Source organism: Notamacropus eugenii, chromosome 7, assembly GCF_028372415.1.
Source record: "Notamacropus eugenii isolate mMacEug1 chromosome 7, mMacEug1.pri_v2, whole genome shotgun sequence".
NCBI classification, from domain to species: domain Eukaryota; kingdom Metazoa; phylum Chordata; class Mammalia; order Diprotodontia; family Macropodidae; genus Notamacropus; species Notamacropus eugenii.
Window position 1 is genome coordinate 54,054,802 of NC_092878.1, and position 26,967 is coordinate 54,081,768.

The following is a 26,967-nucleotide window of genomic DNA, read 5'->3' on the forward strand; positions in this document are numbered from 1 at the left end:
AGGTATATATGGGGGAAAAAAACCTACAACTCAAATCCAAATAGAAAATATAGATAAGTCAGAGGTTCCCACCACCAAACTTAAGCTTCCAAAGGACAGGCTAAAGGAGAGAGATCACTCTGGATCAGTTACCCAGAGAACCTTATTTATTAAGGAAAACAAAATGTCTTTATCCAAGAGTTAAAATCAATGACATGCTCACTAAAAAACCAAAGTGCACCCCTCACTCTATGAGGCAGGAAGGATCCAGAAGTAAAGTATAATGATGTAGTTTTAATATATAATAACAAAATTCTTCCCAAGCCACAGCAAGGAAGGAAAGTAGGACTTTATAAGATTAGCAATCTGATAATGCTCTATCCCAGGGTTTAAGACTACTTTGAATAAATTACATTTGGTGTCCCTAAGGGACATCCCTCTCCTTATCCAAAATAAGGCAATCTAAAGATCCAACAGTAAAACAGTAGTTACAACAACTCAACCTTGAACATATATGCTCCCTTACATCCTCTTCCCTATCTTAAGACATCTTGACTAGAAGACAGTTTCCTCTCAGGAAGTCCAAACCCTACTTTTCTTGGTATATATATCCTCACCTCTGTTTAAGGGATGACATAAAATTAGATGAACACAGTAGTAATTTTGCAATAGGATGGAATCTGTGTTAAATTAAGTTAAACTGAAAATCTATACAAACCTCTACCAAATGAAGTGAAGCAAAAAATTCAGCATTTTCTGATATGTTTTTTAACCTCTTCTTCTCATAAGCTGATAACTCTATTGAACCATCCTATGGAAAAAAAATAATTTATAAGTACATTTCCCAATAATGGCATCTTACAAAGACAGTGACTTAATTCCACATAGGTCACCCCAACCCTTCTTTTGAACATCACCTCCCATTCAATTAATGCAGTACACAAGCAAACTGCCAACCAGTCATATCCCAGGTCTTGGCAATTCCATGAAATAATTTATAGCATTCTAAGCCTTGTAAATGTCTCTGTGGATTTCCAAAACAGTGTGAAGTGTCCTTGAAAACTACTAATAATGATGAAATTTACAAACACTTGCTGCTTTTACTTGTTCAGATACTGACCAGCTACATTTATAACTTTAAGTGAAGCTAACAAAGGATAAAGGGAGAAAACGTTAGGTTAGCTCTTGTTAAGATATCTTTTGTTTAAAGAAATATCACATATCATTAAGAACCATCATCAGTCAACAGTACTGAGGATACAAAGACAAAGAAGGGAAGTCAATGAGCTTACAGTTCTTGAGAACACAACACACACATTTACAAAATAAGGATACTGGTGTGTGTGTATATGGTCTACATAAGATATTATTACCTCACCCATGAGGGCCTCCCTAATAACTCCAAATAGAAGAGTCCTTTCCAAGCTAGTATTTCATGCCTGTTTGACCTTTCTTATACATCTTTCTAAGCTGTATTAATGTATATAGATAGCTCATATCCTTTCTATTAAGCTGTAAATTCCTTACTCTATTTGTGTGTGTGTTTTCTTTTACAACATGGCTAATATGGAAATGTTTTGCATGATATCAAATGTATAATAGATATCGAATTGGTTACCTTCTCAAAGAGGTAGGAGGTGAGAGAGAGAATTTGGAACTCAAAATGCTGAAAAATGAAGGTTCAAAAATTTTTTACATGTAATTGGGAAAAATGTAATGAAACTTCAAAAAATTTAAAAAAAAAGAAATGAAGGGGATGGTTTCAGAAAAACCTGAGAAAACTATGAACCAACATAAAGTGAAGTGAACAGAACCAGGAGAACACTGTACATAGTATAAACAATAAGGATTAACATTTATTTTTGCCCTACTTGATCTCTTCATTACCAGAATTCAAGTTTTTCAAGGGAAGATTCTAATTTTATCTTTACATTTTCACAAGCACAAGGCCTGGAATAGTATGCACATAATAAATGTTTTTTGAGGCAACGTGGCATACTGAGAAAAGAAGTAGCCTTGGAATTAGGGGAGACCTGGATTCAAATCTGGCCTCTGTCGTCTATTAGCTATGTGACCATGCTTGAGCAAATTATTTAACTTCCCAGAGACCCAGCTTCTTCATCTGTAAAGTATAAACGACAACACTACCTACAGTATCTACCCCAGAGAGGTTTTGTGAGGATCAAATGAGAATATAAGTAGAACTCTTTGAAAGTGCCATCTCTGCTAAACAGATGTTTTAAGTTCAGCATCAGTACAACCAGTATCAATTTTTCTTTCCTTTACGCTTTGCATTAAAGGATGGTGACTCCCGTACATTACAAATATATATTAAGGATGTTCAGGATGCAATGACTGAACTTTTACTCTTCAAATGATATGCGACAAGTATAAAATGAAAAAAATATCAGTGTTAGAACTAAAGAATATTAGAGCTTAAAGAACTTCAAAGATCATATAGCCCAGCACTTCCCTTATTTAATAGTTGAACAAACTGAAATCAAGAGGGTCAAGTTGACTTGTACAACACTACACAGTGAGTGAGTGACTTGTGACAGAAGTATCCCTTTCCCCACAGCACAAAAAAATTAAAAGCTATTTCAAGACAACAAGGTATGAGAAAAAAATTATCAATTTAACTCTAACTGAAATAGGTAGCTTAGCTCTCTTCTCTGGGTCATAGGATTTAGAGGTAGAAAGGAGTCTTAGAGATCATCTAGACCAATTGCCCCATTTTATAAATAAGGATACCGAATACTAGAGAGATGAAGAACCTTGACCAAGGCCACACAGATTTGTATAAATTTAGGTCCTTGGATTCAAAATCCAGTGCTTCTGTCACACTTAAAGCTTATAACTTACTAAATTCACCAAAATTTCAAATTTTGAAAGCAAAAGATAACATTTTCATTATATGTCAATTGGTAAAACTGACAAGATAATTCTTAAACTGAGATACTTACTATGTCAGCTGTTTCATTTTCATCACCATCTCCATCCTGATTGCTTTGCATTTCATTGCATTTAGCATTCCTGGGCATCACAACACTTGGCTCTGTCTGAGAACCCAAAGCTGATCTTTGTTGCCTGTATTCTTCCTTGGGAAACACAGCTTTTCTTTTTGGAGCCCCAAGTTCTCTGTGTTTCCGTTTGACTTTAGGCCTCTCTTCGTTAGGACTATTTTCTGATAGACTGTGAAGGCTCATCATTTGGCCCTGTTTGCTCTTTTTGACAACAAATGGGAAAAGGAGTACTTGAGCTTGCTTCTGTAAAATTACAGTCTGCTGCGGTGTTAGAGACACGCCAGGGATGCTCTGAGCGGAGTTAGATTCGTTCACCTGTTTAGTTCAATAAAAAACGCAAAGTGTTAGAATCTGATCTTCCTCACAAAGTCCCCTGCTTGACCCATGTAATCCCTAAGTATCTGATGGTCCGCAGAAGATGGAGTTTAACCAGCCCTCATCGCAGCTGTCTCTCTCCCACACCACGGCTCCAATACCGGTATGCCACCAGTTTCCGAACAAGTCCGGAGTGACTTAAAGAAATCACGAAATTAGCACCCACACTGAACTGCATGTCAGCAGAGGAGTCCAGAGCGCAAGAGGCCAAGCCAGGACAAGTCTCTTGTTCACCCTGGGGCTTCATTTCCTCCCCTTCCAAAAGGCTTAGGCTCACCAGGGGCCAGCACCCTCAGCCCAGCCCAGGAGATCCCGCCTACTCCCCTGCTCAGGCTTGTGCAGTCCAGCTCCCCACTTGCTCTCAACCTCCAAAGCCCGCACCTGGAGGGGCTCCCCGGACCCTGCCATTCTCTCCCAGCTCCAGCTGCCTTCCCGCCAAGAGCGCCCGCCAAGAGAAGGCAGCCCGCCAGGGCGGGGACAGAGAAGGCCGGTGCTCGGGCGGAGGAGGCCCGGCCCGGCCGGTGGGCGGGACCGGGAGGCGGAACCGGGAGGCGGAAGCTAAACCAGGCGCTGCCTGGAGAGAACCGGTGGTAGTGGTCACATCGCCTTCAGTCCCTTCGTCATGCCATGTGGGATCACTTGGCTAAGTTACCCGAGTGCTGGGCCATTTCCTTCTCCAAGACCAAGAAGGTTAAGTGACTCGCCCAGGTTCTCAGGGCTAACGGGGCTGAGCTCAGATCCGACCTCAGACAGAGCAATCTTCCGGATCCCGGTCCTGGGCTCTACACACCTGCCACTGGACAGAGCCAATGCGGAGGGGGCTAGGGCGCCCTCCGCCACGGCAAACCCTGCCTGGGCAGTGAGAGGGTGTGCGGGTCTGGTCCCGCAAAGCGACATTAAGAGCTCGGCTTGTGCACTTCGTCCCTTTGTGTCTTAGGCAATCTTACAGGACCTTGGTTTACGTCTCATCCAAATGGAAGCGCCCTCCCCTTTGTCACTGGGTTGTCACGCTTTGAAAACCTTAAAACAGCATATAAAGATGAGCCTGTCAGTGCAGAACTGCAGATTCTCAGAGTTGAAAGGGACCTCAGTGTCCTCCTGGTCCAAATGGCACCTGAGAAATGATTCCTTCTTCAACACAACCGACAAATGGCCAGTTGGCCTCTGCCTGAAAGTCTGCCCTTGGAGGAAACTCAATGGTCCAAGGCAGCCGTTACACTTTGGGGTAGCTCTAACTAAACACCAAGCTAAATTGGCCTCTGCAACATCTGCTCATCACTCCTATTTCTGCCCTCCAAAGTGAAGAATAAGACTGTTTTCTTTTAGAAATGATTGAGAATTATGAACATGGCTGTAACAACCCACTCAAAAAAGTCACAAGAACTCAAAGTGTGGCTGTCCTTTTACCTCTCCAGGTGAAACATCCTTCAACAGGCCTTCATATAACGTGATAATAATGTAATATCATTGGAACCTCAAGGGCCAGAGCCTCAACTAATCAACCAGAAGAAGCAACAGATCTAAGTAAACGCTGAGAACGCCTCCGTGTCAACAAGAGCTGACCTGAGCATTCTTCTATTAATGCCTACCAAGGACAGCGGGCCTTAAGCAGACACTACCTAGAATAAAGGGACTTTCTCTTATCTTAATATTTTATGAACATATACTGTGTTATATCATGTTAATGGTAAAGAAAACAGATATCCTGGGTTGTAATTTCAATCGACACTTTGTCAACTCTCTTATCTTATTGTATTTACAACCTATTCAATTAAGAAAATTCCTTTTCTCATACTATGGTTAAACATATATGGAGATCATAAATTCGAGAGACATAGACATGCTGAGTTGAGATTGCTCTAAAACCTGTTTAAGGCTGGTCATTCTTTTATCAGTCAGAAATCATGTTTTGGCTCTGTGTATGCATGTATCTGCTAGCTAAGGAAATAAACAATATGAATTTCTATATCACCTAGCCTGTTTGGGTCTTTTAACCAAACTTTCAAGTGGACACATGAAATCGAGGCCCTTCACCATGTTGTTCTACCTCTACTGGATCAGCTTATCAATGTCCTCCCTGAAATTATGTACAGTTTTGTGCAGTATAATGTGTTTTGATGCCCCAAAACCACAGGTAATAGTCCAGGTTTGGTCTGAGTAAGGCACAGTAAAAAAGTAATTGGCTTTTAAAAAATGTTTATAGTAAACAATTGTATTTTGGTAACAGCTCAGGTTTAGATATATTGAGTTTCAAGTGTCAATGGAAAATTAGGTAGAGGTATTCTGTAGACAGAAGGAGATACAGATCTGGACATAGAAGAGGAGTCAGATGAGTTATCTCAGTAAGTGGAAGCTGAAGTGGTGGGATTAATCAAATTGCCAAGGGAAATAGTATAGAAATGAGAGAGGGCCAAAAATATAAAAATAGGCAATACCACAAAGAGGAGAAAGAGACAGTGAAAGAAGTGGAAAAACCAAGAAAGTGGTATCCAAAAGGTGGTAGTCAACAGTGTTAATATCTAATGAGAAGAAAAAAGCTTTGATAAACCTGTTAAGCAAACAGAAAATGTGATCTAAGTATTCTTATAAATTATTTTAAAAATTGCAAGGAAAAGAAATATTTGTTCCAATAATGGAAAAAAAAAACTTTTTTTAAAAAACAAAAAAAGGGGAAGAAATTAGTAGACAAAGTTCAGTGGGTTTGAATATGCAAGAATAAAAACTTTGCACAAGAAACTAAAAAATATCTAGTCTAAAATAAAAAGAGTGAGGAAAACAGATTTGTAATGTATCTGATAAAGATTTATCTTCCAGAACATATAAAGAACTGATAGACAGCTATAAAATTAATTTACACTCCCCAATGAGGAATGGCCACAGGTCATGTAAGAGACAGCAAAAGTTAAGTTTCCACAGAAGTTATTATTAGTTGATGAAGTCAGTGAGAATTCAGATAATAAGCCTAGCTGACTGTAGGTGGACTCAACCAATCAAGAGACAGACAGTGGCCTTCAGAAAATTACAAAGTTTCAAATCTACAGTTAGCTGGAACTAGTCAGGGAAAAATGACCTAGAGTTACCAGGAGAAGGCTTTTCTTCACTGAGTTTGCTTAATGAACCTCAAGTATATAAACAGACACTCTCGGCATAATATTATCCCTCCATTTTCTGATCATGGGTCCTATGTTAAAGAATGTGTGGGAGGGGGGATCTCACCAGGGGTGCTTATGTAATGGGCATTTAGAGAAGATCATGACCTAATGGACAATGGACCAATCCGTCTCTTGATGGGATGATCTGTCCTGAGCTAACAGTATAAAGCCAATCTCACTTATGTATCTGACACTCACTCCTCCCCAAAAGAGGAAGGAGGCCCGCTTTGGCCAACGTGTTCAATTCCTCTGAACTCTGCTGCAATAAATTTCCCTTGATACTTTATTAGTGTCAACAGGTCATAAACAATTTTTGAAAAAAAATACAGGTTAAGAACTACATGAAAAGATGTTCAAAATCCCTAATGATAAAAAATGGACAAATCAAAAAACCTGGAAATGTTTTTTGTGCAGTGTGCTCTTGGGCAATTCACTTCCCCTCTAAGCCTCATGTTCCTCATTTATAAAATGAGGGAGTTCTCTTCCAGCTACAGTCATATTCCTTATAACCATTATATTGCCTGAAATGGTAAAAAAAATGATAAAACTTCAGTAGGACACTGTAGAATTCAGTAACTCTGACAAAGCAGAAAACATACATTATTTAGCCAAAAATTGCTGGGAAAACTAGAAGGCAGACTAGCAAAAATTCGTCTCAGATCTATTCCACATTACATTCCCTAAACGTCATATCTACCTTCTGATTAGTCCTGATTTTGAAGTACAGCTGAGAACGATTTCTGAAACGGGAAAAATATCCTTCTCTCCCAGTCCTCTAATCTAAACAACAGGCCAACAACAGGTGGTTTTATTTACTGGTTTGTCTGGGTCTAAAAGCGTATGTTTTATGCATGATTAAAAAACCTTCTAGAATCACAAGGTCAGCTATTGTGTATCAACAAAGCAATCAAACTCTGTGTTCAGCAGCCTTTACATTTAAAGATAGAAGATCTGGTTATAATCCAAGGCTAAAACAATTACCAGTTTTTAAACTGCCCCTACTGCCGCCCCACGGCACTCTACTGCTCACCTCCAGCTCGAGGGTACCTGGAATACCCTTTCTCATCAGCTAAGCTGAGTCCTTTATTCCAAAAGAACACAATCCATTCACAAATCTGCATTATTTACTTCTCTTAGATGCCAGAAAGCTAGATTTTCCTTCACTTCTTTGCACCCCCTTCCGGCGCTCCCCAACAACAGATGCGCAGTAACTACGGGCTTATGGACCGCAGTGCAAACGGACGGAAGGAACACAATAGGCTCCAGCTGGACCGAGAAGACGGCATTTGGGGCCCAGAGGCCTCCCCTGCCTCCCTCCAACCTATTTCTCAACACCCGGGGACCCCCTGGTGGGAATGTAGAGATTTGTGGTGAAAGGGTGGGAAGAGGCCCTGACTTTCATGGTAAAGGGGTGGGATAAAATCAGATAAAATATTAAGTGAAAGTAAAAAGCTACAACAGTCAATCAAGGAACTTGAAAAGCTGCAAACATTCAAACCAGTTAAATCCAGGAGCTCCCGGGCCACCCTCGCTCGCACCCTCCACGGAGGCTCTCACCCCCTACTAAAGGCTGCTCCTGAGCCTCAGCCCACCTTCGGGGTCCCTTCCGCCCTGGATCCTCTGATCTGGAGTGCCGGTGGCAGGGCCGAGGCTCACAACCCAGCCGTCCCTCACGCTCGCGGCCGTGGGCCAAGCCGAGGACGCAACGCCCTTCCACTGCGCAAGGGCCTACCCCACCTCTCGAACCAACGAGAAACCACCTCCCACTCCTCACACGCGTGTTCCTTTCTGACACCCCTAGTCCCACCTGAGATTTCCACTCCCTTCCTCCGAACCCAAGGGGAAAAAGGGCGAGGACACTTGGGAAAAAGCGAATTTCCCGCCCGCAGGCGCAGGCACCGCCCCGATCTGCAGGTCACGTGACTCGACGCCTGCGCACTGACAGCCCGCGCGACTCTCCTCCCCGGGCCGTCCCCCTAAGTCATCCACGATCCCACAATTCACCAATCAAGCGCTCTGTGGTGCACTTCCGGTTCCTCAGGGCTCCCGGACTCGCTGCTACATCCGGAAGAGAAGGGAGGTCGTTGTACGTTGTCTGTGTTGACTGTTCTTCGTCTCAGGTTCTGGAAAGGCAGCCGCCGCCGCTATTGCCATCATGTCGGTCCCGAGCGCCCTCATGAAACAGCCCCCCATTCATTCCACGGCTGGGGCCGTCCCCGTTCGCAATGAGAAAGGTAAGGGGCCCAAAACCTTCCCGCCGGGTTTTCTGACAGCCAGCGACCCCCCTTTTTCCCCGTGCTTCGGTGCCCTGCGACCCCCGACTCCTACCCCCCCAAGCACGCTACACCAGAGCCGGCCCCCCCAATTTCTGGCTTTCCTTCGGAGCTTCCTCCAGCCTGTCCCTCATCGTTACCACTTTGACCTGCCCTTCATCAGTCTTCTCCTGAGCCCCATTTATGGGTCATGAAGCCAACTTTACTCCCAGACCTCCTTCTAACCCCAGCCCTCTGAGTCCGCGGTCCTCACCGCAGGGACTTGCACACACCCCGTCCTCCTCCTCCCCTCGTTCTGCAGGCGGACGTTGATTGTCTGGGTCCGATCATGAGTGTATACACTTATAAAGTAGAGGAACCTTGCCCTCAGAAAGCTTACAGTGTTACTGTAAGGGGGGAGGGAGGCGGAGAAAGAGTGACAGGATGAGTTGCGTGCATAAATGCATACGTAAATATTTATAATACAAAATAAGTGTCCTAAGAACGGCGCTGTGGCTAATTAGAGAAGGCAGCAAGGGGGAGGATGAATTGAGTAATAAAGGATGGACACGTTGTGGTGTGGTCTGTAAATGAATAAACATTTATTAAGCCCCAGCTGTGTGACACACGCTGTACTAATGGGTGGGATTACAAAAAGACCAAAGCCAGCGTCTGCCTTCAACGAGGTTACAATGTAACGGGGAGACAACGCAAATAAAGAAATTGAACAAGCTATGATACCAGATAAATAGGAAATTGTTAACAGAGGAAAGGCACTGAAATTGAGAGGGGTTGGGAAAGGCTTCCTGTAGAAGGTGGAATTTAGTTGGAACTTAAGCTAGGGAAGTCGGTAGTCAGAGGGGAGGAGGGAGAACATTCCAGGCGTGGGGGACGATCAGAGAAAATGCCCAGAGCTGAGAGATGAAGTGTGTTGTTGGTGGAACTAGGAGACCAGTGTCACTAAATCAAGGAGTACTCTTTGGGGAGGAAAGTATAAAAAGACTGGAAAGAAGGAGGTAGGAGGGGGCTCGATTATGATGGGCTTTGAATGACAGAGCATTTTACATTTGATTCTGGAGGCAATAAGAAGCCACTGGAGTTTGAATATGGGGATGGGTGGCATGATTGGACTTACCAGTGGCTGAATGGAGGTCATACCTATAATAGGGAAAAATCTGAGACGGGCAGACCCACCAGCAGACTATTACAGTAATCCAGGTGTGACGTGATGCGGGCAGCAGAGTGGTGGCAGTGTCAGAGAAAAGAAGGGGACCATATTCAAGAGAAGTTGCAAAGGTGAAATTGACACAGGTCTTAGCACCAGCTTGGGTGTGGGAGTTGAGAGATAGTGAGGAGTCCAGGATGACTCCTGGATTGCTAGGTTGAAGACCAGGGAGGATGAGGTTGCTCTGTACATTTGTGGCCCGAGTGCGGAGGGGATTAAGAGTTTAGGGGGAAAGATAGAGTTCCATTTTGGACATAATTTGAGTTTAAGATGTCTACTGGACATCCATTTGGAGATGTCTGAAAGACAATTAGAGATCCAAGATTAAAGGTCAGCAGAGAAATTGGGGTAGGTAGGTAGTTTTGAGAGTCATCAGCACAGAAGTGGTAATTAAATCTATGGGAGCTGATGAGATCAACAACTGAAATGTAGAAAAGGGTCAACAAAGGAGACAGAGAAGGAGCAGTCAGATATGAGGAGGACCAGGAGAGAGTAGTACCCCCAAAACCTCGAAGAGAACATCAAGGAGGGGAAAGTGATCAACAGTGTCAGAGGCTGAAGAGAGGTCAAGGAGAATGAGGATAAAGAAAAGGCCATTGCATTTGGCAGCTAAGAACATTTGTAACTTTGGAGAGAACAAGGCAATCATGGAGCCATTAAAGGTTGGAGGACATTGAATCAATTTTGGAAAATTCATCTTAGATCAGTGTGCAAATGAATTGGAAGGGTCAAAAGCAAAAAAACAAGGAGGCCAGCTAAACAATTACAGCAGTCTAGTTAAGTGCTTACGTTGGGACTGAGCCAAGATGGTGGAGGAGAAGGACAGACCTGCTCTAGCTCTATCCCCATATCCCACAGATAAGGGATTAAACTAGGATAGAAGTTGTAGAAATGGAAATGAAGGGATGAATTCAAAAGATATTGAGGAAGGAAGAATCAAGACTAGATGTAAGGAGAGGGAAGAGTTAAAGACTACTTTAAGGTTTTAAACCAAAATGATAATAAAAATAGGAAGTCAGGTAGGGGTGCAGCTGAGGTAACGAAAAATGATTAGTTTTAGACATTGATTTTGTGGGGCTGGCAGAATGTCTAGCAGCAAGTTAGAAATGCAGAACTTTTGCTTTCACCTAATACTTCCACTTCCTCACCACCTTTTCTATCACAGCTGTGCTTTCAAAGGCCCCCGCCCATCCTAATCACCAAATCAAATGTCAGTTTTTGGTCCTCATTCTCCAAGAGCACTCTGCAACATTCAGTACTTGTTAACCAGTCCCCTCCGGTATAATAGCTCTTTCTTCCACTTACCATCAAAAATGTCACATTTCTGTTGTGATGAAATAAACTACCTCTCTGTTTCCTTTACTAATTCTTCATCTCCCTGACCATCTATTATAAACCCTCTTCTGTTCTTTCTTCAGTCTTTCATCTAATAATCTCATTCACTATTACCTCTACATAGATAATAGCCCTGAGTTCTAAACACATCTTTTTGTCTACAGAATCTCTACTTTTGTAGTAGACATCTCAGACTAACAGATCTGAAATCAAAACTTATTTTTCCAAAAATCTATTCCTCTACCCAACTTCATTATTTCAATAGCTCTACCATTTGCCCATGTTCAAAACCATGATGTTACTGTTGACTCTTTTTTTTTTTTTTACCTTTCATAGCCACTCAGGTACCAAGGCATGTTAATTTCATCTCTGTCATCTCTTGTATTCCTCCTACCCTTTTTTCCCATTGCTACTGTACTATACTACTGTATAGTACAGGCCCTCCTTGCTGCCTGCCTAAGCTGTTCAGGATTCTCCTAATACATCTTCTATCCTCCATGCTATCCTACACATCCTTTACACAATTGACAGACTTCTGTTCTTTATGCATAGAACTAGCCATATAAGCTGCTAAAACTCATCAGTAAGCCCATATTATCTTAAGTTGTCTTTGGTTAAGAACTCCTGGGCTAAAGTCCTTTCTAGTGCCAAATCCTATCCTGTGAACTAAATGTATCTCCCCTTAGTGCTGGTACACAAGAATAAATAAATTCATTTAATAGAATTTACTAGAGATTAAGAGAGAAATGGAATGTTATAGATAAGTTTTCATGTTGTAATTGTGATGTCAGGAGTGTCTGCAAAGAGTGTTTTGGAAACTAATGAGTTACCTTCCTCATCCAGGGGAAATTTCAATGGAGAAAGTGAAGGTGAAACGTTATGTATCTGGGAAGAGGCCAGACTATGCGCCTATGGAGTCCTCAGATGAGGAGGATGAAGAATTTCAGTTCATCAAGAAAGCTAAGGAGCAAGAAGCAGAACCTGAGGAACAGGAAGAGGATTCACCTAGTGATCCCCGGCTTCGGCGTTTGCAGAACCGCATCAATGAAGATGTTGAAGAAAGGTAATGACCAGAGCTGTGCACCCCTGTATCTGAATCTCTTAGAGTGAGTTATGATCTAGAAAAAATCATGAAACATGCACACACACAGCCTATCCTGGGACCTTAATTAACTTGTTAAGAGAATAGAAGGCATCGATTGAGTGAAGGAAAGTCTATTTAATAGAAATGTTAAAGAATTAAGAGAACTCATCAGGATGCTTTACTTATCCACCTATCTTTAAAGGTGGTTGTTGTTGTTGGAGGGTAATTACATTGATGTTGTTTAGTTTAGGATCATATAAAGGATCCCACGTAACAAATAATCTGTCAGCAAAGATCTTTGTGTGTGCTAGAACATTGCCCAGCCAGATGCCTTTTGAGAAGCCACTGAAGCTTCTGCATCCGAGGGCCAACATGATTACGTATTTCTCGCTGAAATCTTGGGTAAAACTTCATAAATTCTCTGTGCCTCAGTTTCTTCTTTGGGTAGCAGCAGTGGTGTTGACAATGATGTTCACACCACCAACTGAGGGGGGAAAAATTCTTTAATTAAAACCTATCACTCTTTCTGTGACCCTGGGCAAATCACTTAACCTCTCAGTGCCCCAGGGAGCTCTCTAAAACACTTAAATGAATTCCTCATCATGATTTGAATTCCTCATCATGATTTTCTTACACCAATGCAACCACAGGTCTGGTTTAAAAAAAAGATCAGGATGACCCAATTTAGGTACAGAAGGGGTGGTAAAATGCAAACATGTGCCCCCACAAGTATTGCTGGCATTCACATGCTGTGTACTGGAGGATGTGACTGTCTTGCAGGTTGGCCCGGCACCGGAAAATAGTAGAGCCTGAAGTGGTGGGAGAAAGCGATTCTGAAGTAGAAGGAGATGCGAGGCGAATGGAGCGAGAGGACAGTAGTGAGGAAGAGGAGGAAGAAATTGATGATGAGGTAAAGGAAGGGCATGGTTGGGGAAGTGGAAGCCATGGTGGACAGGTGGAGGCCACATTGGTGACCACTCTGTTTGGTCCTGACAGGAAATTGAGTGGCGGCGTGGCATGATGCGTCAGCGAGCACAGGAGAGGAAAAATGAGGAAATGGAAGTCATGGAAGTGGAGGATGAAGGGCATTCTGGTGAAGAATCAGAATCAGAGTCTGAGTATGAAGAATATACAGACAGTGAGGACGAAATGGAACCTCGCCTCAAGCCAGTCTTCATTCGAAAGTAAGTACAAAAATATCCAGTCTTGAAACACAGAAGACAAAGGACTAGTAGTTTATCCCAGACGTTTTGAAGCCCAGTCCTGTGACTTAGAGGAGCATCAAGGTGAAATATATATTGACAAGCTCATAAAACATTAAGATGGATGAGGATAAGAGGGTCCCTGGACCTAAAATCACCTCACTCTCATCTTTGTGAGAGTTTGGAAAAGTTGCCCAAAGTTTCTTAGCATTTAGTGAACAAAATTTATAATGTCTTCATCTTTACTAGAGTTTCTACTACCTGAGGACCAGCAATTTATTAAGGTAAGCTTTGAACACCCTGAGATCAATGGAACACTGCTCCTCTAAGGCTTGTGTGACTTTCAGTAGAGAATTGTACCCTCAGGTTGCTTGGCTCTGATAGGATAGAATCTGGTTCAGAATAGATACATGCTAATACAAAGGAGCCTTAGAATACTAATAGAGTCTTGTTGCTATAGGAAGGATCGGGTCACAGTTCAAGAGCGTGAGGCAGAAGCACTGAAACAAAAGGAGTTGGAACAGGAAGCAAAACGTCTGGCTGAGGAGAGGCGCAAGTATACACTCAAGGTGCCAGGATGGGATCTTTGAGGAGCACTAGGTGGAGGGCTGGACAGTTGGGGTTATCCCATGAGAACTACCTCATCAACTGTGAACTGGTCTTTCCTGTCTAGATCGTGGAAGAGGAGACAAAGAAGGAACTGGAGGAAAACAAACGTTCCCTCGCTGCCCTAGATGCACTCAATACAGATGACGAGAACGATGAGGAGGAATATGAGGCATGGAAAGTTCGGGAGCTAAAAAGAATCAAACGGGACAGAGAGGATCGAGAAGCGTGAGTAACAGAATGGGCTGCCCTTTTGATGGTGGGAACATAGCAGGTGTAAGGCTCATGGCCTCAATGTCCTGTTGGCAACAGAACAGTTACTGCACATCTTATCTAAGAAGAATCAAGACCTATTCATGTATGCCACTAGGGGAGGAACATTAGTCAGAAAAGATGGGCAAACCATTAAATGAGGGCATTAAGCAACTATGTCCCTGTATCTACAATTCATTCTAGAGTAAGGGATCCTAAACTTTGTTGTGTCATGGACTCCTTTGGCAGTCTAGGAATCCTGTGGATCCCTCCTCAGAAAAATTTTAAATGTATAAAATAAAAGACAGGATTCCAAGGTAAACCAGTTATATTGAAATAGTTATAAAAAAAATTTTCAACCAGATTAACAGACCCCACGTTAACAAACTCTGTTCTAGAGCAATGATTCCTAATCTTATGTTAAGAGGATACTCTTTTAACATGAAAAAATCATTTCCTCCCCTCCCAAAGTAATTATGCTATTGGTATTCATTGATTGAGAAAATACACAGTTGATATGAATTCAGTGATGCTTTTTAAAAATGTCTTTAATCCCAGCACTTATACATTTGAAGAATATTTGGATGGATGGATGGATGGATGGATGGATGGATGTCTGCCTGCCTGCAAAAGATGTTTGCTTGTGTATGGAATGCCAGATTTCTTGCCAATAAGTCTACAGCCCACCATGGTCTCATATATGGTGCAAGCATTGAGAGCCTTTATTTTAGCAAATCATGGAGTGATAAATTAAGGACTGATTCCTAAACTCAGCTTTTTTATATTGATAATTCCATTATCATCTTACAACATGTCACCAAGTTCTCATAAAAATTAAATTTCATTCACTATGATTTTTTTTAATGTCCCAAAACTTTTAGGAACAAAGAGAATGGATGATGTAAAATAAAATACCAAGTAAGGTAGACTAATTTTAAAACATTGGGAACCATTTTCCTAGGGAGTGTATTATAGATGGATTTGCTGACACAACCCCAAGTACCCTTCTGGAGCATTTCTTTCCACAGTATCCTAATTATTACAACATGTAAATATCTCTTACACCTGGCTTTGGAGCTTGGCTTGCCAAAGGCAGGAACTAGTATGGCTGACTTGCTTGGAGGAAAGGAGTAGACACTATCTTATTTTCATATCCTAAAGCTTAAAGTAAACTGGATCAGCATTGATAATTTTCTGCCCTGAACAGGATTGAGAAGGAGAAAGCAGAGATCGAACGTATGCGAAACCTGACAGAAGAAGAAAGACGAGCTGAACTCCGAGCAAATGGAAAAGTTATTACCAACAAAGCTGTCAAGGGCAAATACAAGTTCTTGCAGAAGTACTATCACCGGGGTGCTTTCTTCATGGTAAGGAAGAAGAGAAAGGGAACAAAGAAGAAAATCAGGAAAACTTTTATTCCTTGTAAATTTAGGTAGAGCTTTTAATAAGACATTCACCAGGGAAGTAGAAAGAAGTGCCAGGGAAGTTTCCAGATTTGTTTTGAGTAGTTGAAACAAGTGTTAGCTCTTCCACCAAGCTCTCCTAGACTCACTACCCCTTTGTGATTTTTCCCTTTACATTTAATTTCCACAGCACTTCCATGATCTGAATCATCTGCTTAAATATTACCTCATTTATTTTGTTTCATTTTACCTTCCAAGCTAGTTTGTAAGCTCTTTAAGGGTAGAAGCAGTGCCCTCTATGTCCCTCATAGTAGTATATGCTAAAATGTTTATTGTTTTACTAGAAGGCATGATGTAGTCTGACCATAGACCTGATATGGGTCTTTTCCTATCTGCAGGATGAAGATGAAGAAGTATACAAGAGAGATTTCAGTGCTCCCACCCTGGAGGATCATTTCAATAAGACTATTCTTCCCAAAGTTATGCAGGTAAGGAAGATGTAGCATGGTGGAGACAAATCCAATAAGGAACAGGGTACAGTTTCTGCATGTAATGTCGTTGCTTATCATCTCACCCCTCAGGTCAAGAACTTTGGACGGTCGGGCAGAACCAAGTACACCCACCTTGTGGATCAAGATACCACTTCCTTTGATTCAGCTTGGGGTCAAGAGAGTGCCCAAAATACCAAATTCTTCAAGCAAAAAGCAGCTGGGGTAAGAGATGTATTTGAGAGGCCATCTGCCAAGAAGAGGAAAACTACTTAGGATTCAAGCACATACTTCCCTGACTATGGACACATGGGGAAGTCTGCTTTGGGGTGTTTTTTTTTCAAGATTGCTCAAGCAGAACCTCCTGTCAGGAACCTTTTGAGCCTAGCACCCTTTTTACGATTCCAAAGGGACCTTAAAACAAGGGACTGCAAGAGGAATTTTTAATGCTGAAAAACAATATCCAGGTATGAGCCCTAAGCCTGGGCTTGGTGACTAGATCCTAGACTTGGTTTCATCACTTCTCATACAAACTCTGGGTTTTACGACTCAAGTTGAGACCGTGGGTTACAAAGAAATAATACAGTATCTCCTTAGAGTTGGAAGAAATACTAATAGGGAACTTAAGCTTATTAAAAAAAAAAAAACACCTGTTTTTGACACTTTCCTACCTTTCCTCTTTCTCTGGACTTGAATGTTATTTCATCTATAAATGTAGTGCCACAGTCTATAATGTAGTCTTACCTTATGGTACAGATAAGAAATTCAATTCAGATATAATGACTCCTAACTTATAAAAATGCTTACTCTTTTACTTTTTTACTCTTTTACTTACTCAAGGCCTACCTTTTTTTTCCTTTGTCCTGACAAATAAATTTTTTTTAAAAAAGCTCTAGCTTCCCTTCATTTAGTTTCAGGGAAAGATGTGTTCCACCTTCCAAACAATCTTCCACATCTGAAACTTCTGTTGAAAATACAGTACTTTAAGTGAGTATCAATTATCAAATAATTATCAATTAACAATATCAACTCATATGACATTTTAAACCTTAGGGTACTTATTTGGCCTTACTGCAGTATAATGTTAACCACAGGCAGTGATGTTTATCATAGTTCAGAAACATGGCTTGGGCTACACACTAATGTTGTGAGATGGCTAGTAATATTTTAAATCAAGTTTTCACTTGTCTTTTTATCCCCTTTATAGAAGCAACTTATGTATTAAATTTTTAAATTGCCTTACACCTCCCAGATTTGTGAGTTGGCTGCATCCTATAGGGAAAGAAGACACTTATTACAAAAATGATATGATAGAAGGACAACAATCAGAAGCTTCAATAACCTTATCATTCCCAATTCCCATCTAACAATGAAACACTACAAAGAAAGGTGGGAGAAAGAAAGAAACCTTTATTCCAATAAATAAATCCATCAAGGTGTGGTCATTTAAAGGTTAGTTGGTGAGGGTAATAAGAGCTTCTACTACATTGCCCATGTGTTCCCGCAAACTCCGTTCTGCTGCTGCCCTTGAGATTTCCATCTCTGTCATCTGCAGGAAAAGGAACAGGTATCACAAGGGTCCGTTCCAGCCCACAGCAAAAATATAAAGCCAGACACTCAGAGACAACTGGTACCACTTCCCTCTTAGAGACTTTGGAAAACATGGTGCCCAATCTTCTCAACTCTGGGCAAGCCGTGTTGTACACTCCACAGCCCTTCCCACCTCTAAAAGGGCTGTGGTCCACCTCACACTTTGTTTGGGAAGCCCAGCCAGCCACCTCCAGGATGACACTTACTATTAGTTCCAGATCTTCCTTCTTGATCGTAACTTTTGCCAATTCCTTCTCCCTGCAAAGTTATTTGTTCACAAATAACATATTCGTTCAGGAAGGATTTACGGAGGGCAAGGCAGTAGGGTCACAAAGAAGTCACCGAGAATCTTACGAAGTGGCTGGGGGCGCGGGGCAGTGAAAGGTCTTGCTCAGCATCTAAGCCGAGTCTTGCAGAGCGGTGGGGAACCCCGCTATGGGATGGGGCGAGACAAGGGGCATCAGGGCCTGGACCGTCAGTGCGGTTCTCGGGAGGGGCAGTACTCCAGTGGAGGCACGAAGCAGCGCCGGGACTCGTGCGGAGGCTCTTACTAGGCGTCCCGCTCGGGCTAGGTACCGAACTGGCACTCCGCAAGTGCTCGGTGCGGCCGCCCGGGTCAGGGGCTCGAGGTGCTGGGCGCGCTTACCGCTCCTGCTTGGCCTTCTGCTCCCGGGACCGCCGGTCTCCGATCACCGACATCGCCTAGGGCACAACACGCACCGGGCGGGGGCCTCAGCTCCGCGTCCCGGCAGCTGCAGGCCCCGCGGCCGCCTCCCCCTCCCTCCCCTCGGGCCCCTCTCCGCAGGCTCCTCGCTCCCTCCAGGCCCTCACCGTCTCCAGGTTGGAGCTCTGGATCTCCTTCTCTTCCGCATAGTCGGTCACTCGTTCCAGGTCGGCCGCGCCGCTGTCATGTTTCCGCGGCTTCTCCGGCGGCCGCTCGGGGCCACTCGGCTCGGTCTCCAGTTCCAGCTCTACATCACCCTCGGTCGCCATCTCGTCCCGGCCGTGCCACCTCCCGCGCACTGCGTCTTCCGGGCCCACCGTTCCGCGACTTCCGGGAGAGGCCCCGCCCCCCGTGTATCCGGGACCAAGTTCCGCCTGCAGCGCTCCCAGTGGCCGCCGCCCTAAGGACGCCTTGCGGCCACGCCCCCACCCTTGGGACGAAGAAGGGGCGTGGCCGCCCGAGTGGGGCGGGGCGGAAGGGGCGGGGCTTGCGGGTGTTCCCTCGCTGCTACAGTGACAGTCTTAGCCGAGAAAGAGGGAACCTCTCCGCCCAGGTGTCCCGGTGCCCTGCCCGCCCCGTGCGCTTGGACTTGGACCCGCGGCGAGGACGAGGTCACACATGGACCCAAACAGCCGGCACCACCGCCACCCCTCCTGGGCTCTCCCATCACCTTTTCTCTGACACTGACAGGCCTCCAGGGGATGAAGTCAAATCCTAAACCCATTAACAAGTTAATCCAGCCCAAGCCAGATATGCAAATTTCCCACCTAATCTGTGGATTGACCAGGGGCTCCAGGGGACAAAAGGAGGTAGGGCCCGAACACATTCACCCACGCGTGTACTCCGTGAAGGAGATATGGGAGGGCCAGGTTGCTTCTCCCAGGGGTCCTGACTCCCACCCCAGCCAAGGGGCTCCTCCGGACCAGCCACAGCCTGGATATTCAGGCAATCTCAGCTCCTGTAGAGGACGATCCCGGAGGCACTGAGAACAGGGCAAGCCGCTTCTTTTTTCCTTGGCGGAAGCACTAATTAGACCTTTGGGCTGCAGGTCAGGGATGGTAGGAGTGAAGGCTCCTCCCAGAAGCCCTAACTCATCCATGGACCTGACCCAGCAGTGGAGCGCGATCAGCAGTACTCTGGGAAGAACTCTCTTGTACCAGGTGAGAGGGCACATGCTGTGTGTATGTACCCTTTGGAGAGAATAAGGCCTCCGGGAACCACTTTACCTGCAAATCGGGCCAAATAATCAACTGATCTCTTACCCTGACTGTGAGATTCCTGATTCCCATCTTCCTAACCCCTGGATTTCTTCCTCAAAACCCTAATCAGAACTCCTAAGGAGGGGTCAGGTTTTGGTTGTAATTTAAGATCTGAGTAAACAAAGCTCTTGGGACAGGGTCTGTTTGATGTAGTCCTGAGTCTGAAGGACCAGTGAGCAGTATTGATCCCAGAGCATCTGAGAGCTCCAGTCTAAATGAAAATGAATTCAGAAATTAGAGGCCTGGGAAGAAGGAAAGATTTCCTTGAAGGTTGCTTCATCCATTAACATCTTCCTTCACACACATTCACCTTAGTCCCTTCTGAGCACAGCCCCACACCTGCCCCCTCCCCCCACATCTAGATTTCTCCCATTTTCAATCCCCCCATCCCTCAAAGGAAATTTAGAGACAGCTGTTCTACATCACCTTTGTTCCCAGGCATCATGCTGCTGTGGTCCTGCTCCTTGCACTAGCTGCTGCTATTCTGGATTGCCTCCTCTGAAGGAATCTACTAGCAGTCGACTGCTCTACACCCTTCTACATGTGGGGGCCTCAGCCACCTGCTGCCTCCTGCTCTCCAGAACAGTCCTGGACCTTCTCTGGGGCAAAGTGGGTGAGGTCAACAGATTAAGGGTGGCCAGGGTAGTGAAGAAAAAAAAAACAGGGAAAAACTGGAATGTGAAGGAATCTGGGTAGAAGGGAGAACCCAGGGGATGTAGCTAGGTGAATAAAAGGAACTTGAAGCAAATTTTAGAATAGTTTGGGGAACAAAGTACCTTTCTTTCCACAAAATTCGATTATTCCTCTCTGTTCTCCCTTCCAACTCCACCCTCCCTGCCCCTAGGTATTGATTCCCTCTGGTCTGTGTACCACTCCCTATGAGCAGGATAACTGCCCAATACCAACTGGCTCTGGGGCTGTGTACCGAGTATGTGCTGGCACTGCCACCTTCTACTTGCTGCAAGCTGTGATCCTGATTAATGTCAACTCTTCTACCAGCCCCCGAGCTCGGCTTCACAATGGGTATGTGGGGTATACAATGTTTTTATCTGGGGAAATGAAGGAATAAAACCTTGGGGAAAAGGCAGAAACAAATCAAGTAAATTCCAGGAAGGGCTAAAATGTGCCAGATTAGGGAGCACAAGTCACAAGGATAGGAGGAGAGGGCAAAGTTCCAGCAGTCTTATAACTCCATTGTCTATGTCTTGTAACCTGATCTCTGTTCCTGTGAGGTTACTACTTACCTTACAGAGCTGTAAGGATCAAGAGATAAATGTTTTGTTAACCTTATAGTGCTCCATAGATGTCAGCTATTATATTCCTTCTCTTCTAATAACTTTTATCCCTTCCTACTCCTTCTGCCCTGGGCATATGTTCTCTCTCCTGTGACCCAGCTTCTGGATCCTGAAGCTGCTGGCCTTGTTGGGGCTCTGTACCGCTGCCTTCTGTATCCCAGATGAGCATATCTTTCCAGGTAACCTTCAGCCCTCATTCTAACCTTAGTTCTGGGGGTGGTGGGAAGGGGAGGGAGAAGTACATCTAATGATAAATTGGAGTTGAACTATATTTACTTATCGGAGCTCATTCTGCAGCATGGCACTATGTGGGTATCTGTGGAGGCTTCGCTTTCATCCTTCTGCAGCTGGTGCTCATCACAGCCTTTGCTCACACCTGGAACAAAAATTGGTGAGGGGAAATATCCCTGGAGAGCATCCCTAGGATGCAAAGATACCACTAAATAGGCCCTAGATATGTTTAGCAGTGTGGTCACAGCAGTGGGGGTGGACTGTCACATGATTCGGTAGCCCCCCACCCATTACCTGGGAGGTGGAATGAGGTGGGATTCACTTAGGTAGAAACCTAGGAGAATCTTGACTAGGAAGTCATGATGATCCTGATGTAAAAGGAGATGGGGATAGCCCTCACGCCATGCTCATGGTTCTCACACACAGGCTGACAGGGGCTGCCCAGGACTGGCGCTGGTTTGGGGCAGTGCTACTGGCCACACTGGTTTTCTACAGCATAGCTGGAGCAGGAGCATTCCTTCTGTTCCATCACTATACCCATCCTGCTGGCTGCCTGCTCAACAAGGCTCTCCTCGGCCTGAACCTTTGTTTCTGTGGCATCATCTCCCTCCTCTCCATCACTCTGGGCATCCGCCTCAGTGGGTACACCTCTGGATCTAACTCTCCCTCCCTGCCATTAAAGGGATGTTTTCCCTAAAAAATCTGCCAAGGTCTGGTCTCCTATCCATTCTTGTTTCCTAATCTGGTCTCCCCCTTTTTTGGGGGCGGAGGGTGCTATTTTGGTGAATTTGTCCTGCCTTCAAAATCTCTGGGACAAGTGACAGATGTTTCCCTGGGAACGGGAAGTTATTGTCACCCCTGAAAGAGCAATAGTCTTTGGTGTCTCTTCTCAGAACAACCCTGCTCTGGCCCCCTACAAGCCTCCATCATCAGCTGCTATATCGTGTATTTGACTTTCTCTGCATTGTCCAGCCGGCCCCCAGAAAGGGGTGAGTAGAGAACCCAGGGCTCTTTGTGCCGTCTTCCCTTTCATTCCCATCCCATTTCTGCCTAATTCTTACACTTGCGCTCTCATCTTTGTTCTCTTTCCTCCTTACTTCACCCCCACAGTGCTACTTCGCGGACAGAATCGTACCATATGCCGGCCTAGCGTGAGCAAGGTAGGGGCACAGATGCCGGACACTTCTCTGACCATTCTGAGTGCTGGCATCATGTATGCCTGTGTGCTTTTTGCCTGGTGAGTAAAGGGAAATGCTACAAGAGCAGACGGGGGAGAGAGAGCAGGAGGAAATAGGCAACAGAAGAATGACTGGAGACTGAAATCAGAGGTCTAGAGAATGAGAAACATCCCAAGACAAGGGCAGTCTCTGGAAAAAAGATGCTTTGAGTCAGAACCAGGTCAACACCTTTGTGTCCCCAAGCCAACATCTGAGCACTATTTAACACCCACAATTAATCAACCGAAAGCACTTAACTGGCCCTAAATACCCAGAGTGAACTGCCACATCAGACTGGGGTTCATGGATACCTAAAGATTCCCGATAGGAACCTCTCATCCTCAGAATTTAAAGCCACCCACCCATCCCCCAATTATTATCCCTATTATAAAACCTACAACACCACTGAATCTGCTAGAGGTAACCGTCTTCTCTACCACAGTAATGAGGCTTCCTACCTGGCTGAAGTGTTTGGCCCTTTGTGGATGGTCAAGGTTTACAGCTATGAGTTTCAGGTGAGGATGAAAATTGAAATATCCTTCTATGCCTGTGACATCCCAAACCTGGATTCTTACCTGGGATCCCCCAACATACATCCCTGTTCTTGTGGACCATCTCCATAACTCACCTCTTCCTCTGCCATCCTTTTTTTAAATTTTGCTTTACTTTGTAGAAGCCTTCCGTTTGTTTCTGCTGCCCAAGCAATCTATCACCAGAGGGAGGTGAGTGTAAAGTGGGGGGAATGCACAAGCACAGTACAATAGGAGCTCTGGAGGGTAAGGAGCCTAAAATCTGGCCTTCTGTCTAAAGGGCCTAGTGGAGAGGAGGCAGGCCCAGGCACACCGCCCACTAACCGACTCTCCTACAGCTATTCTGCTTTCCACTTCGTCTTCTTCCTAGCCTCACTCTATGTCATGGTCACTCTCACTAATTGGTTCAGGTAAGGTGAATCCTGTACCCAAACCTAGCTTGAACCCTGACCTCCTAAGAAAAGAGAAATCCCTGAGGGCCTTTGGGATGGGATTTGAGTTTGTCACTAAGCCTAAGGCAATGGAAAGACACCTATTTAAGAGGCAAGAATCTACTCCTTCTAAACAGAGATCTTGGCCTTACAGTTATGAAGGGGCAGAGCTGGAAACCACTTTCACAAGAGGTAGCTGGGCTACCTTTTGGGTCAAGATCGCTTCATGCTGGACCTGTGTACTACTCTACTTGGGACTGCTACTGATTCCAGTTTGCTGGCCAGCCACTGGACCCTCTCAACCTACTCGTGTTATACGTCGTCGCTGCCGGCGAATCCATGTCTCTACCTAACTGGAGCCTGTCAGCTGTTCTGTCCCTAATAATGCTGGGCTAATGGCAGAATAGCGAGCCCGGTTGTTCCGCTGTTTGCGGATATGATGATGGACAGGGCTCTGGCCACAATTCTGTCCGGGGAGGTAGGTCTCCAGTTCTCTAGGCCAGCAGCTCTTGGCACAGAACCGACTCCCGGTCAGCAGCCAAACACCTGCTATCCACCCCCACTTAACACTTCTCATATCTCAGCCTTCTAGCTGGAAGGGAGGAAACTGGTCAATAATACCATGAGAAGGGGGAGTAGTCAGGAGACAGAGAAACAGAGAGCACACACTGTTCTTCTTTGGACAAAGGAAAATTTAAATTGGTTCTGGAACTAGCGATGTAGTCAAGGAGTTTAACCCCCAAAGCAAAGTAGTCCCTCCAGAAAGCCCTAGGGCTAAGGTATAGGGGGATCTGCTAAATTTCAGTTGTAATCTTGGGGACAAAAGGATCATCCTAGGGAAATGACTGCGACTGGAGGACAAACATAACAGGTGAATGAACTAATTAATGTTCTATTGACCAGAAGACAGAGGGAAGAAGGAAGGCACAGAAGGCAACACCCAGGAAACTACCATTAGATAAATTAACTTGACCCCTTCCTTTTCCCTTGGGCTGGCTTTCTGATTTAGAAGGGGAGAAAAAGTCAAAAGTACAAGACAAAGATCTGAGGTTTATGGGTTCTCAGGATTCCTCCACACACATTGCTTCAATGTGGTTAATATAGAATAAAGATAGTTTCTATAATCTCCTTCTTCCCATCATTTTATCAAGCTTCAAACCAACTCTTCTAAATGTTTTTCCTCCAGTCTGAGAAGGCATCCCACCCTACCACCCCACAAGCGGACCCCCTTAGTCACACAGGCATCAGAGGAATTACAAAGCTACTTTTAATACTCTGGGGTAAGCCCCATAGGAATAAAAAACACTGGGAGAGGGTAGCCTCCTCACCCCCAGGAATGCCCTGGAGGAGAGCAAGGCTGCCTGGGGGGAAGGATGCACAGAGGGAACCCACTGCAGACACAGGGCGGAGGGAATGCCATCAGTTCTGGGACCTGTGAGCGCTACAGGAGGAGGCGAGAGCGTGACGGGATGGCCCCAGGCACACGGTCGACGGGCAAGAGAGATGGGCATGAGCCATAGAGTTACTTGGGCTCTTCCTTCTTCTCATTGGCTTTTTTCTGCTTCTGTTGCATGATCTCCGAGTCCCTGGAGGTAGAGATGATGGGGCACTGGGGGTACCAGAGGGCAAAAAAGGACAGGACGCAGGGGATAAAGGGCAGAGAGGATAAAATGGATGTGGACAGGGGTAAATTCATCATCTAGATGAGATGCCCACAATCCTGCGAGGTCAAAGGGCTGGAGCTTTTTACATGGCCAAAAGCCTCAACATACAGACCCAGAGTGCGCCCCACGGGAGAGTGGGGGGTGGGGTAGGGAAGGAACATTGGGGGGGGGAACATGGGACCCGGAAACACAGCAACACTGGAAATGTGGTTAGCTAAAGCTGCAAGTCGACCCAAGCCTTCCTAAACGGTCCTAAGCTGCCAATGCGTAGGCTGGCTTAGTGGGCACTCGGGTGAAAGGAGGGGAAAGGGGGCAGACGGGCACGGCCCTCCCCACCCCAGGCCCCTCTGCACCCCTCGGGCACTCCCACCTCTCCCCTCCCGGGGGCTACCTCTGCTTTCGGGCCGCTGCAGAGAGCCCGTCGTCCCGGCGCTTTCCCTTGCCTGAGTCGCTCTGCTTTTTCATGTTCTTCTGGCGGGCAAGCTCACGCTGGTTACCGCCTGCAGAGAAGGCGGAGAAACAAGGTGGGACCCCCGGCACTTGGAGCAAGACCCCTCCCCTCCCCCTCGGGTCCCGGGATCGGACAGCGGACACTGACCGCGGCGAGAGGAGGACAGGGAGGATGAAGAAGCTGGGGGGAGGGGGCCGAGGCGGAGGAGCGCTGGGGGCTGGGGGAGGGGGTCCCCATGCACACGTGGGCAGGGGGACGTCCACTTGAGGGCTCGCGGGGAGCAGGGGGGGAGGGGAGAGCTCTGCGTGGCAGGGGGAGGGGGCTCAGCTCCCCGGGCTGGGCTCCCAGGGCTGCCGTTCTGGGCTCCGAGGCTTCAAGGGGGAAGGGGGGGCCTCGGCATGCTGGGGAGACCGCCACATGGGAGTGGTTCCGGAGCGGGGCCTAGACGGGGGTTCCCCGGGAAGGCCTCGCGCTCCAGGAAACGCCTGGGGCTGGTGCAGGGAGGGGGCGTCGGTGCTCACGGGTCATGGCGACGGCAGCGGCTCCGGCCTGACTCGGTGGCGTCCGCTCTTTCCTCTCCGAAGTCCCCGACCCCGCCCCTTCCCCGCCACGTGACGTGCTCGCCCAATTCCCCAGCGACCCAAACCACCCCCTCGCCTTGCCCTCCAACGGCGCTTCTTATTGGGCGGTATGGATCACGTGGCCTCACGGGCGCCCCGCGGACTCCTTCACCCGGGGCGGAGAATCATTGACGAAGGGCACTGTAGAAGGAGGAGCTTCCCGATCCAGGGCGTGGGCGGGGCCTAAGGAAAATAGGCTGCGTCACGTGGCTGGGCGGAGCCCTGGCGCTCCCGGAAGGGCGGCCCCTCCCTGGTTCCTTGGCTGGGGAACTGACACGTGACCGGGTGGCATGGCCCAGTTGCCTGGGTTGGAAGGGGCGGTCCCCTACTCTTATGGTTGTGGGCGCATCCCCGCTGCCTGAAGTGGATGAAGTTTTTCATAAACCCTTTCAACGCACAGATGCCTGCCTCTGTGTGCTCCCAAGAGTGGTTGTTTGGGAAGGGCCTAGGCCTCCAAGATTCCTAATAGTGCATCTGGGTCAGTCTCTTGGCAAGGCAGCACTTCCTATGGGGAAGGACACAGAATGAGGCCTGAATTCATTTGTCATCCTCTGTGAAACCCAATCACAATGTACTCCA

General features: G+C 45.8%; 5 protein-coding genes across 8 annotated transcripts in view; 2 read left to right on the forward strand and 3 right to left on the reverse strand.

Moving 5' to 3' along the window:
- WDR76 (WD repeat domain 76) overlaps positions 1 to 8,535 on the reverse strand; it is a 57,083-nt gene extending 48,548 nt beyond the window's left edge. Inside the window, exons 1-3 of one of the 3 annotated variants that reach the window (XM_072623626.1) lie at positions 8,337 to 8,535; positions 2,943 to 3,317; positions 698 to 790 (exon numbers count right to left, since the gene is read on the reverse strand). In XM_072623626.1, the coding sequence (XP_072479727.1) occupies positions 698 to 790; positions 2,943 to 3,188 (339 nt within the window). In that variant the 5' untranslated portion in view covers positions 3,189 to 3,317; positions 8,337 to 8,535. Of the gene's footprint in view, positions 1 to 697; positions 791 to 2,942; positions 3,318 to 3,758; positions 4,370 to 8,121 lie in introns of those variants that run through there. The other 2 variants (XM_072623627.1, XM_072623625.1) reach the window with 2 other exon arrangements.
- On the forward strand, positions 8,513 to 17,190 carry MFAP1 (microfibril associated protein 1). The gene is made up of 9 exons (XM_072623638.1): positions 8,513 to 8,763; positions 12,185 to 12,404; positions 13,206 to 13,335; positions 13,422 to 13,609; positions 14,088 to 14,196; positions 14,301 to 14,461; positions 15,693 to 15,852; positions 16,287 to 16,376; positions 16,470 to 17,190. The coding sequence occupies exons 1-9, from the start codon at positions 8,685 to 8,687 to the stop codon at positions 16,650 to 16,652; spliced, it is 1,320 nt and encodes a 439-aa protein (XP_072479739.1). The 5' UTR covers positions 8,513 to 8,684; the 3' UTR covers positions 16,653 to 17,190.
- A 576-nt stretch (positions 17,191 to 17,766) lies between these two features.
- Positions 17,767 to 19,086, reverse strand: HYPK (huntingtin interacting protein K). Its single transcript, XM_072623639.1, has 4 exons — positions 18,798 to 19,086; positions 18,613 to 18,668; positions 18,173 to 18,224; positions 17,767 to 17,925 (listed from the first exon to the last, which is right to left on the reverse strand). Exons 1-4 carry the CDS (start codon positions 18,957 to 18,959, stop codon positions 17,830 to 17,832), a joined length of 366 nt encoding a protein of 121 aa, XP_072479740.1. The 5' UTR covers positions 18,960 to 19,086; the 3' UTR covers positions 17,767 to 17,829.
- Positions 19,087 to 19,131: 45 nt separating this feature from the next.
- On the forward strand, positions 19,132 to 25,240 carry SERINC4 (serine incorporator 4). Of its 2 annotated transcripts, none has more exons than XM_072623636.1 (13): positions 19,132 to 19,499; positions 19,739 to 19,850; positions 20,388 to 20,558; positions 20,794 to 20,972; positions 21,344 to 21,423; positions 21,542 to 21,635; positions 21,902 to 22,113; positions 22,369 to 22,464; positions 22,586 to 22,712; positions 23,135 to 23,207; positions 23,366 to 23,414; positions 23,503 to 23,632; positions 23,808 to 25,240. In XM_072623636.1, the coding sequence occupies exons 2-13, from the start codon at positions 19,746 to 19,748 to the stop codon at positions 24,004 to 24,006; spliced, it is 1,515 nt and encodes a 504-aa protein (XP_072479737.1). In that variant the 5' UTR covers positions 19,132 to 19,499; positions 19,739 to 19,745; the 3' UTR covers positions 24,007 to 25,240. The 2 variants fall into 2 exon arrangements, with proteins under 2 accessions (XP_072479737.1, XP_072479738.1); XM_072623637.1 differs by having other exon boundaries at positions 19,133 to 19,499; positions 20,388 to 20,562.
- On the reverse strand, positions 24,903 to 26,533 carry SERF2 (small EDRK-rich factor 2). The gene is made up of 3 exons (XM_072623640.1): positions 26,290 to 26,533; positions 25,709 to 25,817; positions 24,903 to 25,239 (listed from the first exon to the last, which is right to left on the reverse strand). The coding sequence occupies exons 1-3, from the start codon at positions 26,294 to 26,296 to the stop codon at positions 25,176 to 25,178; spliced, it is 180 nt and encodes a 59-aa protein (XP_072479741.1). The 5' UTR covers positions 26,297 to 26,533; the 3' UTR covers positions 24,903 to 25,175.
- Between the last annotated feature and the right edge of the window lie 434 nt (positions 26,534 to 26,967).